This window comes from Suncus etruscus, chromosome 3 (genome assembly GCF_024139225.1).
Source record: "Suncus etruscus isolate mSunEtr1 chromosome 3, mSunEtr1.pri.cur, whole genome shotgun sequence".
Lineage (NCBI taxonomy): Eukaryota > Metazoa > Chordata > Mammalia > Eulipotyphla > Soricidae > Suncus > Suncus etruscus.
Window position 1 is genome coordinate 45,678,741 of NC_064850.1, and position 15,111 is coordinate 45,693,851.

Genomic DNA, 15,111 nt, shown 5'->3' on the forward strand with positions numbered 1-15,111 from the left:
TATATGTATAGTATTTTCCCAATTTAATGTGGCCTATGCAAAAGAGTAACAATGCCATGGAGGGCGTTATTGGTGGCATATGGAGGGCCGCTAGAACAAGTCCAGACACTCCTTGTGATTTGGGTTCAAACATAAACTTTAAACTGAGAGACACTTCTACTAGGATTCCTAATTGAACAGATCACAAAGGGAAGAAGCAGACAAATAGTGGGGAAAACTGTCACTGTATAAGATAACATTTAGTAGGAGTTATAGCTGTTAAGGAAATTAGTATAAATTTTTTCAAAAGACATATATGAGTCCTTTTATGTCTTTTGAAATAGTTGGGGGGGGGGTGTTTTTAAATCCGGTGTACCACTTTGGTCATATGTATTGGGCCTGTGCAGTGCTGAAGGTAAAAAGGGTAAATGTGGGGGTATGATGTAGGAGGTGAGGGAGTGAAGGACTGGAAAGTGAGCATATCGGGATGTGAGAAAGGGCAATATACAAGATTGACGTTCTGCAATATTCAAAAAAAACCTTAATCATAAAGATTACTATGAATAAAGAACTGTATTTTTATACATAAAAATACAAAAAAACGGCGCCCCCGCACGGTTTTGAAAATGTAGACCAGTGAGGGAAAAAAAAGTTGTCAGTGACTGCCTCAGCGCAGTCCAGCAACCCAGCTGGGTCTGCCTAGCCACCCAGCACCCCGCAATCTAGGAGGAAGGCCTTCAGCCTGGGTCTTCCCAAACCCCAATGCCAGGCAAGAGCTATGCCTCCAGAACAAGAAAAGAGGAAGAATTCATGAATGCAAAGACAGGAGAAATCCCTGAGGCACTGGTACATGGTGAACCCAAAACAAAACCTAAACAAAGACTATATATATATATATGTTGTTGTGTGTATATATATATATATATGTAATATATATATAGTAAAGTTTTATAGATAAGTGTTTGTAAAAAATAAAACTTGCGGGGCCATAGTGATAGCACAGCTGTGGGTCATTTGCCTTGCATGTGGGCCAACCCCGGAGGGACACGGTTCGAATTCCTGGTATGCCATGTGGTCCCCTGAGCCTAGCCAGGATTGATTTCTGAGTGCAGAGCCAGGAGTAACCCTTGAGCGACGCTGGGTGTGGCCACAAAAGAGCCAATAAATAAATAAATAAAGTTGTATTTTTGTTTGTTTTTTTTTGAGGTCACACCCAGCAGTACTCAGGGGGTTACTATCTGGCTCTGCACTCAGAAATCATTCCTGGCAGGTTTGGGGGACCATATAAGATGCTGGGATTCGAACCACTGTCCTTCTGCATGCAAGGCAAATGCCCTACCTCCATGTTATTTCTCTGGCCCCAAATAAAGATTTTGTTTGTTTGTTTTTTTGGTTTTTGGGCCACACCCGGTGACGCTCAGGGGTTACTCCTGGCTATGCGCTCAGAAGTCGCTCCTGGCTGGGGGACCATATGGGATGCCAGGAGATCGAACCTGGTCTGTCCTAGGCTAGTGCTGGCAAGGCAGACACCTTACCTCTAGCACCACTGCGCCGGCCCCATGTTTTAAAAAATAAATAAAACTGGGGCCAGAGCAGTGGTGCAAGCAGTAAGGCATCTGCCTTGCCCAAGCTAGCCAACAGCGGTTCGTTCTCCTGGCGTCCCATATGGTCCCCCAAGCCAGGAGCAATTTCTGAGCACATAGCCAGGAGTAACCTCTGAGTGTCACTGGGTGTAGCCCAAAACCCAAAAAATAAAATAAAATAAAACTGCTCTCCAGCACAGGAAAATTGGACTCTAATCCAAGGCAAGGGTTGGCCTTCTCCATTTCTGTTTGTTATTGTTTCATCTCTTCATACTGCGGGTGAGGGCATCAGTCTATAATTGTCCTCCCTCTATTACTCCACTCAACACACCATCCAGAGTTTGCTGGGTGAACACAATTCTGTCTTCCTTCACAGAAGCATGGGGCCGCTTGCACACAGGTGTTTTCTACCCTTATAATTCCTGTCTCGGCACTTGCAGTGATGGGCCTGAATCCCACCTCCAAGGTTCTCAGAAGCTGCAGCCTTGTTCCCCTGTCCTGGAGGGGGCATATCCAGCTGAGGGGGGCTAGTTTTGGAATCTTGGGAGTTAGGGTGCAACTGGGTGGAACTCGGAGTCCCTCGGTACCAGGGATAGAGCCAAGGTCTCCTGCACTGCACCCTCTGATCTGTCTCTGCCACTCCCTTTTAACACAAGAGCTTGATTCAAGAACGCGTTTGTCAATATTTAACTGTCTTCCTCATTTTCTGTCTGGAGCTCTGGCTAGGCCCAAAGGACTCACCTTTTGGGGCTGTTTCCCCAGGAACTAGGTACTAGTTCTGAGAACCTTTGGGAAATCTATAAAAATGCTCTTTATAGGGGCCGAAGAGATAGCATGGAGGTAGGGCGTTTGTCTTGCATGCAGAAGGACCGTGGTTCGAATCCCGGCATCCCATATGGTCCCCCGAGCCTGCCAGGAGCTATTTCTGAGCGTAAAGCCAGGAGTAACCCTTGAGCGCTGCCTGGTGAGACCCCTTCCCCCAAAAGCACTTTACAGATGTGATGAGGATGGATGTAGGGCCCTCAGGAGCCCTCACAGCCTCTTTGGGCAAGTGATGAAAGGAACTGGAGGAGAAGCAGGCCTGGCCTCGGGGTCCCTGGAAGCCACTGGCCCCTCAGTTGCGCTTGCAAATCCTGAGTCTGATGGTATCAAACTGTCACTTGTCACTCGCTGTGGCGCCAGGAAGGAAACGAACGACTTGACAGAGAAATGCTCCTCCTCCTGGTTTCCAGTGTGTGTGTCTCTCTCTCCTCTCTTTCTCTCTCTCCTCTTCTCTTCTTCTCTCCTCTCTCTGTTCTCTCTCTCTGTTCTCTCTCTCCTCTCTCTCTCTCACTCTCACTCTCCTCCCCCTTCTCTCTCGCGCGCGCGCCCGGAACCGCACAGAGGAGCGCAGCGCTAGGCATGGGCAGAGGGGCCGCGCGTGCCCTCCCCTGGAACCGTGCAATCTGCACAGAATTTATCCACGGTGCCTGCTTTCAGGACGATGAGCTGCCGGCAAAGAGGGCGATGGCTGTGCACGCGCAAAACCAGGGTTCCTCCGGCCGTCCCTTGCCCCCCATCTCAGACTGCTCACAGCCAGAGCGCTTCGGGGAACCGAAGCCCCGATCCATCCGAAATTCCCCATCGCTACACCCTGTGGCACCGGGGAGGGTCTTGGAGCACCGCGCAAGGGGCACGGCAGATGCGCAGGGCCTGGCTGGGATCACCTGGGTCCGGGGACTGGGTGGCCATGGGGTTTTCTTTGCCTGGCCTGCCGGAGCGGTGCCAGAGGTGGCCACGGTGGCCCTGACCCAACAGAACTGGGGAGAAGGTGGTAGTCTCGACAGGGAGACTGGGTGCAGTGTTGGATGGGCGTTGTGAGAAGGAGGGGAGGTCGTTGGTCCTGGGGGCGGGGTTCTGGTCCTGAGGGGAGGCTCTAATTATGGGGGCTCTAATCGTGATGGGTGCGGCTTGATAGTTCTTGGGCGTGGCCATTGCCTTTGGGGAGGGACTCTGTCCCAGGGGCGGGGCGGGGTCATGGACCCGACCGTGTGGGGGATTTTGTGTGTGTGTGTGTGTGTGTGTGTGTGTGTGTGTAGGCGAATTTCTTTCTTTTTTTTTTGGTTTTTGGTTTTTGGGCCACACCCGGCGGTGCTCAGGGGTGACTCCTGGCTGTCTGCTCAGAAATAGCTCCTGGCAGGCACGGGGGACCCTATGGGACACCGGGATTCGAACCAACCACCTTTGGTCCTGGATCGTCTGCTTGCGAGGCAAACGCTGCTGTGCTATCTCTCCGGGCCCTAGGCGAATTTCTGGCCCAGGGGTGGGGTTTGAGTTGGGGCGGGGCTTTGGTCCTGGAGGGCGGGACAGTGTGAAGGAGCTCCTGGGCTTTGGGGGCGGAGATCTAAGAGTGGGAAGGGCTCCGGGCCTGGAGGCGGGGCGCTAGGCCTGGGGGACGGGGCAGCGTGTAGGGGGCCGGATTCTGGCCCTGGGGGGCGGGTGTTGCGTGGGGTGGGGGAGAAAAACTTTGAGAGCGGGCGGGACTCTGGCTTTAGGGGCGGGACCCTGCCTTGGGGGCGGGGCGCTAGGCCCTGGGCCTGGGGCGACTCCGCGGAGTCCAGCGCACTCCGAGATCAGAGTCCCGCCGCGGGCGATCTCCGGGGAGGACCGCAGGGAGGGTGCCGGCGTCGGCGGCCTTTCCCCCGCGGAGAGCCTTCGGGCAGGGGCAGCAGGGCGGAGCGAGCGGGGCGGTGCCGGGGCGGGCGCGGCGGCGGCGGCGGCGACTGCGCGACGGGCGGGCGGGCGGCGGCGGCCATGGCGGCTCCGCGCTGACGCCTCCTCCTCCTCCTCGGCCGCCGTCTCCTCCCCGCGCGCGCCCAGCCGAGCCGCTTCCCTCCAGCCCCCGCCCCGGCGCCCCGGCACCGCCCTCCGCCCCCTCCCCGCTCCCACCATGCCCGGCATGATGGAGAAAGGGCCCGAGCTGCTGGGCCGCGGCCCGCGCGCGGCCAACGGCGGCGGCGCCAAGAGTCCGGCGGGCGGCGGGAGCGGCGGGGGCGGCGGGGGCGCGGCGGCCACCAACGGCGCGCTGGCGGCGTCGGAGCCCGAGAGCGGCGGCAGCAGCAGCGACGACGAGCACGGTGGTAGCACTCGCAGCCCCCTCCCCTTCCCCTTCCCTTCCCTTCCCTTCCCTTCCCCGCGGCCCGCGCCCCTCCCCCGCCGCCCCCTCCCCTCCCTTCCCGCGCCGCGCGCCGCCTCCCGCCCGCCCGCCCGTCTCCTCCTCCTCCTCCCCTCGCGCCCGCGCCGCGGTGGCCGCGACTCCCGGCGCCGCGCCGCCCCGCGCCCCCCGCGCCCCGCGCCCCGCTGAGCGCCTCCCCTCTCGCCCTCCTCTCGCCCGCCCGCTCCCTCTCGCGCCCCGCGCTCGGACGTTCTCCGGACGTGGCTTTGCAGATGTGGGGATGAGAGTCGGCGCCGAATACCAGGCTCGGATCCCGGAATTCGATCCAGGTAACCGGCACGCGGCGCTGGGGCGCGCGGGGCGCGGGGCCGGGCAAGGTGAACATGGAGCCGGCGGGAGCGCAGCGCCTCCCCGGCTCCGTCCCCGTCCCCCGGGCGGATTCGCGCTCGCCCCGAGCCAGCCGCGGCGGGGTCGCGGGGAAGGGCGCGCGGGGTGGCGCCCTGCCCGTGCCCGCGGCCAGCCAACCCTGCGGGGCCGCGGGGGGCGGAGGCCCGAGCCAAGCCCTTCGGTCCGCGCGCGCGCTCCGCGCTGGGCTCCGTTCCCTCCCGGCGGTGTCGCGCTGGCGGCGGCGGCTCTGCGGCTGTCACGCCGCCGGAGGAGGAGCCGCTCGGGAGGCCGGCCGGCCGGCCGGGTGGGTGGGCAGCGCTGCGCGCCCCGACAGGGCCGTATGCCCGGCGCAGCCGCCGCGTGCCAAGGAGACATTTTTCCCTCCCATCCCCGGGGACGCCGGGCTGCGGCGGCGGCCTGTGCCAGCCAGCCAGCCGGGCCCGCGGGTTCCCCTCGACTTTTCTCCGAACAGGCTCCACCGGCGGTCACGGGACTCGCGCCCCAACGCGGATTGGGCCGGAGCTGGGCGCGCGGAGGCAGGCCCCTGGCTGGAGCCTGAACCTGGCACGCAGCCCGCGCGGAGAGGGGCCTGGTCGGCTGGCTGGTGGATGGGTGGGTGCCGGGAAGGAAGGGCGCTCGTTCTCCGCAGCCCCCCATGCCCAGGCGTGGGCTCCGCTGGCCGCCCTCTGTCTGCCCCGCACACAACCCAAGGAGATGGCGGTGAGGTGATGTCGGGCCGCCCCTTCCCGGCTCTGTTGCCTCTCTGGGGGCTGCGGCGGGCTGGAAGGGGACGCCTTCAGCTTTGGGGCACTGGATTCTGATCCCAGCTCTACTGCCCTTGTGCTCAGAGCATCCCCGCTGGCCCTCCCCACAATCCTGGTTGTCAAAGGTAAAAGAAAAAAAACAGCTCCTGCAGGCCTGAGGATGTCGCTCCATGCGGGCGCATCTCCGTGGTTGAGTTTCTGCCACTGCCAAAAAGAATTTTTTTTCCCTCTGCTGCATTAACAGCTGACGTGCCCAGAACCTCCTCTTTGCCCCGGCCTCTCACAGTGAGGACTGGCTCTATGTCCTGCTGCTTCAGGCTCGCTGCTAGGTCGGTGGGCGATGGTTTCCATCCTGGTAAATGTGTCAGGACCAATTTGTACATTCGCAGAGTGATTCACTAAAAGTGCAGAATACTTAGTTGGTTTCCACGGCCCCTCTGTGGGCAGTGAGGTTTATTTGATGATTGTAAATGAGTTACTTTGAACGAAAGTAGAATTTTTGTGTGGGAGAATCTCTGAATTGTTACTGTTTTTAAAATAAAATCGTATTTTCAACTTACTTATATTATAATTGACACTGTTAAAAGAAGGTTAATGGTCACCTTCTTTAAATTCACAAATTCTTGTGGATGGGGGTGTGTTGGGTTACACCCAAGGATGCTCAGGGTTACTCCTGGATTGATGCTCAAGGATCACACTTGGCAGTGCACAGGGAATGAATGATACAGGTGCCTTGTGCACGGCAAAACTCTCTCCGATGACCTATGGCTCTGGCCCACACCAGTTTTCTTTTTACCATACTACTGTCCCCAGCAAGACTCGAGCCACACCTCAGAGCAGTTACCTGACAACTTGGGTGGTTTTCCTGCTGTTCCTTTGGACTTTATCTGGCAGTCTCCGCACACAAATCACGAGGTTCCCCGTTTCCAGAAAACATAGTCTCCAGGCTGGACCTTGGTGTGGCTCTGTGTCAGTCTTCTGGAGAGTTGTTGCTCACTCACTATATCCATCTGCTACATTTGAGCAAAAGCATTTTCTGGGAGAGATGGGAGAACTGGGATATCAGTCAGAGCTGAGGTACTGGCAGCCCCTCCCGCATTGCCCATCTGAACCAGTCGCCTTTTATCTGGACATGTTGCTCAGAGCACACAAGTCATTGGGAAGTCAAGTTTGTGGGGAGGGGCAAAATAATGACCAGGATATGGTAAAGTTGAAAGGACTTTACTTATGACAAGTTGGTATTTTGTCTGGTTTTGGACCATAGCCAGTGGTGCTTAGGGTGTACTCCTGTCTCTGTGCTGGGGATCATCCTGGTTGGGCTCAGGATGTCACCTTATGGGGTACCAGGGATCAAGCTCAGGTTATCCATGTGCAAGGCCAGCACTCTACCTTCTCTCTCTCTCTCTCTCTCTCTCCTCTCCTCTCTCTCTCCCTTCTCACTCTCACCTCTCCTCTCTCTCTCTCTCTCTCCCCCCCTCTCCCTCTCTCCCTCTCCTTCTCCCTCTCCCTCTCCTTCTCCCTCTCCCTCCCCAGCTCAGTAACATTTAAAAACTCTCCAACTAGCCACCCTGCCATCAAGTACAAATATTATTGCCAGGATCTGAGCAGAGCTGGTGTAGAAATGCCAGTATGGACTGGAGGATCCTGAGAGGGGCAGAGGAGAGAAGAGGGCTCATCTGTTACCTGTTACCTGTTATCTGTTCCAATGGTCCTCAAACTACGGCCCGCGGGCCACATACTGTATTTATTCCCATTTTGTTTCTTCACTTCTAAATAAGATATATGCAGTGTGCATAGAAATTTGTTAATAATTTTTGTTTTTACTATAATCTGGCCCTCCAACAGTCTGAAGGACAGTGAACTGGCCCCCTGTTTAAAAAGTTTGAGGACCCCTGATTGCTGTCACCAAAACCTGGGGCTATCTAATCTGTTTCCCTGCTGATGGCCAGCTCCCTCTCTCCTTTGGGGCTCTCAGACTTCAGATAGGACCACAGACATGACTGTGCATCTCCCAGTTTTCTGCCAGGGCATCTGTTTTGGTCCTTGAAGTCTCTTTGCTCCTTCCTGCTCTGTCACCAAGCAGCAAGGCCAGTGCCATGAAATCCCTCCAGGAAAGCTCACCGCCTTTGTGCTTCCTTGTCTACTCTTGGCTTGGGGTTCCTAGACTGATGAGCAGTATCTCCATCGCCTTCCATGAGTCTCAGATGCTCTCCTGGTTCGTAGGAAGTAACCAGGCACTGGGCTGTAGTAGAGCCTATGCACTGAAGAAGGGACACTGTCCTGTGCTTGACTGGTGAGTGGGGACTCCCGCCCAGCACCCACAGGCCCCAGGGCATTTTTTCCACATCTATCAGGATTTTGAAATAATGCTCACATTTTTAAGTTCCCCCTCTTATTTTTTTGTAACTAAGATTTGAAGAATGAAATCTCTGGTTTCTGGGGCTGTAGCATTGGTGCAAGTGGTAGGACGTTTGCCTTGAACACGGCTAACCTAGGACGGACTGTGGGTTCGATCCCCTGGCATCCCATATGGTCCCCCAACCGGGAGCCATTTCTGAGCACATAGCCAGGAGTAACGTAACCCCTAAGCATCACTGGGTGTGGCCAAGAAAAGAGAGAGAGAGAGAGAGAGAGAGAGAGAGAGAGAGAGAGAGAGAGAGAGAGAGAGAGAGAGAGAGAGAGAGAGAAGAGAGGAGAGAGAACAATCTCTGGTTTCTGAGATAAATTGACAATGTAAAACAAATCAGGAAGGTATCCATCTTGGATCCAGTTTAACTAGAAATACAGTAGCAGTATCTAATAGACTCTGTTAAGTGCCAAATATCCCCAAAGTTATAATTATCTAGTTAAGCAGAAAACCTCTAAAAATGTAACAGTAGCTAAATAGACTCCTAATATCCAAAAAGTTATAATGTATTCTGTTAAACAGAAAAGCTCTAGTAATGTAACAGTAACTAATAGATTCCTAACATCCCCAGAGTTATAATTTATCCAGTTAAACAAGAAAAACTTTAGTAGCGTAATTGTAGCTAATAGACTTGATGGGTAGGTTCCTAATACATGGAAAGTTATTTAGCCAGTTAAATAGCCTTTTTATATTTACATTACTTTAGTAATGTTTGGATCGTTTTCTTGTCTTTTTTTTTTTTTTTTTTTTTTTGTGGTTTTTGGGTCACACCCGGCAGTGCTCAGGGGTTATTCCTGGCTCCAGGCTCAGAAATTGCTCCTGGCAGGCACGGGGGACCATATGGGTGCCGGGATTTGAACCGATGACCTCCTGCATGAAAGGCAAACGCCTTACCTCCATGCTATCTCTCCGGCCCTCGTTTTCTTGTCATTCCCCTGTCTGGAAAGTCTTTGATATCTCTCTCTCTCTCTCTCTCATCTCTCTCTCTCTCTCTCTCCTCTCTCTCTTCTCTCTCTCTCTCTCTCTTTTTCTCTCTCTCTCTCTCTCTCTCTTTATTTTTTATTTATTTATTTTTTTTTGGTTTTTGGTTTTTGGGTCACACCTGGCAGTGCTCAGGGGTTACTCCTGGCTCTACACTCAGAAATTGCTCCCCCGGCAGGCTCAGGGGACCATATGGGATGCCTGGATTCGAACCACCGTCCTTCTGCATGCAAGGCAAATGACCTACCTTCATGCTATTTCTTTGGCCCCAGTCTTTGATCTCTTACCTGACTTCTCTACCATGGCAATGTGTGCTCTTCTAAGCTTGGGCTTCTTTAGTGTTAAATCTCTTCTAACTCAAGTTGTTATAGTGAATGCATATTCAGTCGAGGTTGTGTTTACTGATGCCCTTGGTTATGTCTTTCAGAGTTGTGTGCCTTCTCCCATTGACTGCTTCTGTGAGCGACAATGTTCATGAAAGAACAGTCAACTGGAAGGGGAATACCTGAAATTTGAGGCTGTTGCTTCAGAGTTGTCTTAGGAAAGAATTTAGGGAAAATGAAGGACTGGAGGTTGATTCCCATAAAACACACCTCCATGCCTCAAAAGTCTTTGTTCTCCATAGCTTGAAGTTAAATATGTCATTCAGAGCCTAGTTGCAGGTAGGATTTGGGGGGGGTGCACACCTGGTGACGCTCATGGATTACTCCTGGCTATGTGCTCAGAAATCGCTCCTGGCTTGGGGCACCATATGGGACGCTGTGGGATCAAACTGCGGTCTGTCCTAGGCTAGCACCAGCAAGGCAAACACCTTACCACTCCACACCACCACTTCAGTCCCTGGATTTTTTTTTTCCTTCTGCTTTTTGGGTCACACCCGACAATGCTCAGGGGTCACTCCTGGCTCTGCGCTCAGAAGTTGCTCCTGGTAGACTTGGGAGACCATATGGGATGCCGGGGTCCATCTGGTGTTGGCTACGTGCAAGGCAGATGCCGTATCACTGTGCTATCACTCTGGCCTCTGGATTTTATTTACTTTTTTTGTTTGTTTTTGTTTTTTCGGGCCACATCCATTTGATGCTCAGGGGTTACTCCTGGCCAAGTGCTCAGAAATTGCCCCTGGCTTGGGGGGACCATATGGGATGCCGGGGGATCGAACCGTGGTCCCGATCTTTCCTTGGCTAGCACTTGCAAGGCAGACACCTTACCTCTAACGCCACCTCGCAGGTCCCGGATTTTATTTTTTTAACTGGTCATCTAAATATTCACAATATTTAATTTTATTTTGTTTCACTATCAAAGTTCCTTATTGTAAATGTCTTAATCTAAAAAGGAGTAGTTTTTTTTTAACTTGTGCTCTTATTTTGAAGTTCGTTATTGATGTTGAAATACTAGCTTGTACAAAGTTTATTTTTGTTTTATAGTTATTGAATTACTCCATAGCCATAGAGTACATATTCATGTGGATCTTACCAGCATTGGTTAAGATAATTTTTTATTTTGGGGTTTTGGGCCATACTCTGTTTGCTCAGAGGCTGCTTCTAGCTTGGTGCTCTATGTTTCTCCCAGCAGTCCTTGGGAATCAGACTCTGCACTCCAGAGCCACTGCTCCAGCCTTTTGAACTATCTCCCTGCCCCCAAATAGGTCAGTCCTAGTGGTCTACTTATTTCTTAAATTGCTCAGAAGACAGGAGACTTCTAAGGCCTAGTTAATTTTGTTGGTGAGCCATTTGATTCTTAGGATTACTTCTGAGTATCAGATACTTTTGGGGCATTATCTTAAATGTTGCTGTAGGTAATAGAAAATAATGCTTGGGTTTATGTCTTAAATGTTTTAGTTCTGGGCTAGAGAGATAGTACAGTGGATAGAGTACTTACTTGCCTTGTCTGTGTCCGACCTGGGTTCAATCCCATTTGGTCCCTCTAGTCTGCCAGGAATGATTTCTGAGCACAGAGCCAGGAGTAACCCCTGAACATTGCCAAATGTGGCACACACACAATTTTTTTAAATTAGGTCCTTTTCTAGAAAGGCTAAATAAACCTCCATTGCTTCAAAATATTCTGAGTGGTGAATAAGTTATCTTCAGTTGGACTAATTACTTTCTCCATTTTTAGGAGGTAAATCAGGTTTGAGCAGCCAGAAAAGGTCATTGTCATTTTGGCTGTCCAGTCTTAGTTTATATGGGTGGTAATAGAGGGTGAGTTGTTTGAAGTTTGATTATTTCTTTTTTTTTTTTTTTTTTTTTTTTTTGGTTTTTGAGCCACACCCGGCGGTGCTCAGGGGTTACTCCTGGCTGTCTGCTCAGAAATAGCTCCTGGCAGGCACGGGGGACCATATGGGACACCGGGATTTGAACCAACCACCTTTGGTCCTGGATCGGCTGCTTGCAAGGCAAACACCACTGTGCTATCTCTCCGGGCCCAAGTTTGATTATTTCTAGTCTATAAGTCCAGTTTACTTTACAGACGGACTAAGGAGGATGTGAAAGATCAGTCCTCAACCAGCACTTGCTAGTGGTCATAGTAAATCTACAACAGTGACCATGATATATTGACAACGATGATCAGAGTAAATCTACAGTGATCATTGTAAATCAGTAGGAGTAGTGATCTTAGTAAGTTGACAACAGTAATCAGAATAAGTCTACAGTGATCAGAGTAAATCTGCAATGATCAGTAAATCGACAGTGATTGTAGTAAATCTGCAAGAGTGACCATCTAGAACAGTGGCCATAGTAGATCTATAACAGTGATCAGAGTAGGTCTGTGGGACCTACCACAGGTCTGGGGCTCTCCACAGTGCATGTGATTCACATTATTCCTGAGTCACTGTTTGTGACTCACCAACTTATCAGGTGAACATCTGTCCCCTCTCTTTCTAGAAGGTACTTCAGAAGAGACAGACTTGCTCTGGGCGAGCCTGGAAGTGGCTGAGCTGAAATTCAGACTTTTGGTCTGTTTGCAAATATTAAGCTCCCAACAATCATACTAAACTAGTTCTTATTTCTGGAAAAACTTTTTGTGAAATAGGTAATGAGTTAAAACAAATCAAAACCAGTTTCCAGACAGGATCTATCCCTTGGGGTACTTTACAGGGTAAAGAATTATGAAGCCCTGGGGCCAGAGCAATAACACAGCAGGGAGGGCATTTTCCTAGCACCCAGCTGATACAGGTTCCATCCCCTGCATCCCATATGGCCCCTCCAAGCCAGTCAGGATCAATACCTCCAGTGCTGAGCCAGGAGTAACCCTTGAGGGCCGCTGAGTGTGACCAAAAAAACAAACAAAAAGAATTATGAAACCTGTGTAAGTAACTAAGAGGACTTATTTAGCTGAAAACTCTCTGAAATATTTAAATGCATTCATTTAAATCTGCTTGATGGTATGCTCTCAGATAGGAGCCTCAATAGAGACCTATTAGTGTCTTGTTAGTGGTGGAGCATCTGCCCTTGGGAAGGAAAGGTGAGTTTTGGTCGGAGTTTGGGGTTGTCATCAAATTAGATGGACTCAAATCACATGGGAGCCCAATTTTAACGAGTGTTGTCTGTTCTGCACCAGAGTTTTTATGTGCTTAAAAACTAAATACAGTCCAGGGGCCAGAGTTATAGTACAGCAGGTAGAGTGTCTGCCTTGCACGTGATAGCCCGGGTTTGATCCCTGGCATTCCATGTGGTCCCTGAGTTTTGACGGGTGTGGTCTCAAATCTAAAAATAAGTAAATAAATAAAATGTGCTTTAATTGATGTAACTTTTTAGAGAATGTGTTTCTGATTTGCATTTTCTTTTTTTTTTTCTTTTTTTTTTTTTTTTGGTTTTTGGGCCACACCCTGTGACGCTCAGGGGTTACTCCTGGCTATGCGCTCAGAAGTCACTCCTGGCTTGGGGGACCATATGGGATGCCGGGGGATCGAACCGCGGTCCGTCCTAGGCCAGCGCAGGCAAGGCAGGCACCTTACCTCCAGCGCCACCGCCCGGCCCCTGATTTGCATTTTCTTAAATGTTCCTGTTTTTGATCTTTTATTAAAGGGACTTTTCACAAAAATCCAATAGAGTTTGCTTTTAGATTTACTTTTTAATTGTGTTTCTTTCTTTCTTTGACCCGTCAGTAGAGTTCTTACTTCTCTTCTCCATCCTTAAGTTTTTCTCATAGTAGAACACAGGATCGAAAAAACATTTCACTGGTAGGTTTTACTGGCCCTGTCTGTATCATTGTCTACTTAGGTAGACACTTAGGGAGACACTAACACTTGCAGGATGAAAGAGTATGACGATATGAAGGTTTTCAAAAAGGAACACTGAGCAATTTTATAAATATTGCTTGATAAATAACTTCTCAATGAAGATTATAGCGGTGGCCTTTACTCCCGAATGTGAATATTCATCATTCCACATATCCTATGGCTTAATTATGCCTCCCATTGTACATGATAACAAATCTCACAATTCTGATAGTATTTGATGTGAATAATTTTGGAACTCTGGTCATTAGTTGATGGTAACAATTAATATTTCTCGAAAGTAAGTTGTGACACTCGTAGATTAATTTCCTAGCGGGTACCTCAAGGAAATATTTGTAGATGGTTTTAATTCACTTGAATGTACCTGGGAATGAGCAAGAAGCCAGGAAAGGCCAGAGAGTGGTTAAAAGATGGAGCCTGAGGCCTGTTATGTGGCTCTGGGAAAGCCAGTCCAGACTTCTCTTCATTTGTCCACTCTTCGTTTCCAACGATTAGAACAGAGCTCCCTTTTCTGTTCGGACAATTCTAACTGTTGAGGCAGACATCTCAGCTCACGCAGACACTCACTGATACCAAGAAGCCTCTGGCGTTGATGTCCTCAGTTCTGCACCGAGTATGTATGCTGAGGAGTATATCAGTTAAGGTTCAAAGGAAGGCTGGGGCTGAAGAGATGGTACAGGGTTAAGGCGCTTGCATTGTCCCATCCTTGGTCCCCTGAGGAAAGCTGGGTGTGGCCCCCAAACAAAAAGTAAAATATGGGGCTGAAGTGATAGCACTGCAGGTAGGGCATTTGCCTTGCATGGCTGTCAATCCTGGTTCAATCCCCAGCATCCCATAAGATCCCCCCTTCCCCCAACCTGCCTGGAATGATATCTGAGTGCAGAACCAAGAGTAATCCCTGAGTGAGTGCCTTCAGGTGTGGGCTAAAAACAAACTACAATAAAATGTAAAATAAAAAGGAAGATCTGGTAGATCCTTAGCAAGGAAGGCAATTTTTACTATTTATTTATTTATTTATTTATTTTGATTTTTGGGTTACACCCGGAAGCGCTCAGGGGTTACTCCTGGCAGGCATGGGGGACCATAAGGGATGTCAGGATTCAAACCAGTGTCCTTCTGCATGCAAGGCAAATGCCTTACTTTCATGCTATATCTCTGGTCCCGGAAGGCAATGTTTAAGATAGCAGAGTGGAAAAGGAGCTATAAGGAGACCAGGGAGATGTCCACAGGGTGAGAGGCAGTGGCCTGGCACACACAACCCCAGGTTCAAACACGGCACTCATCAGCTCAGGAGCACTGAGTGTGACCCTGGGGACCCAACACTGCTGGGGGTGGGTGGGGGTGGCAGACAAGGTGTCAGGAAATTAAAATGTGAAACAGCCCTAGTTTTCAGAGGCCTGTCTTTTTTTATTGAGTTTTTTTTTTTAAGTTTTTTGTTTTTTTGTGTGTGTTTTTTTTGCGGGGGGTTGGGTCACACCCTACGATGCCCATGTTACTCTTGGCTCTGCACTCAGAAATTGCCCCTAGCAGACTCAGGAGATCATATGGGATGCTGGGATTCCAACCACTATCCATCCTGAAGGCTGCGTGCAAGGCAGATACCCAACTGCTTTGTTCTC

The 15,111-nt window shown here is 50.7% G+C and overlaps 1 protein-coding gene across 2 annotated transcripts in view; it reads left to right on the top strand.

Moving 5' to 3' along the window:
* Nucleotides 1-4,491: 4,491 nt before the first annotated feature.
* Nucleotides 4,492-15,111, top strand: part of RCOR3 (REST corepressor 3) — a 59,287-nt gene continuing 48,667 nt past the window's right edge. Inside the window, exons 1-2 of one of the 2 annotated variants that reach the window (XM_049769924.1) lie at nucleotides 4,492-4,681; nucleotides 4,989-5,045. In XM_049769924.1, coding sequence (XP_049625881.1) covers nucleotides 4,492-4,681; nucleotides 4,989-5,045 — 247 coding nt within the window. The remainder of the gene's footprint in view (nucleotides 4,682-4,988; nucleotides 5,046-15,111) is intronic. The other variant, XM_049769925.1, reaches the window with a different exon arrangement.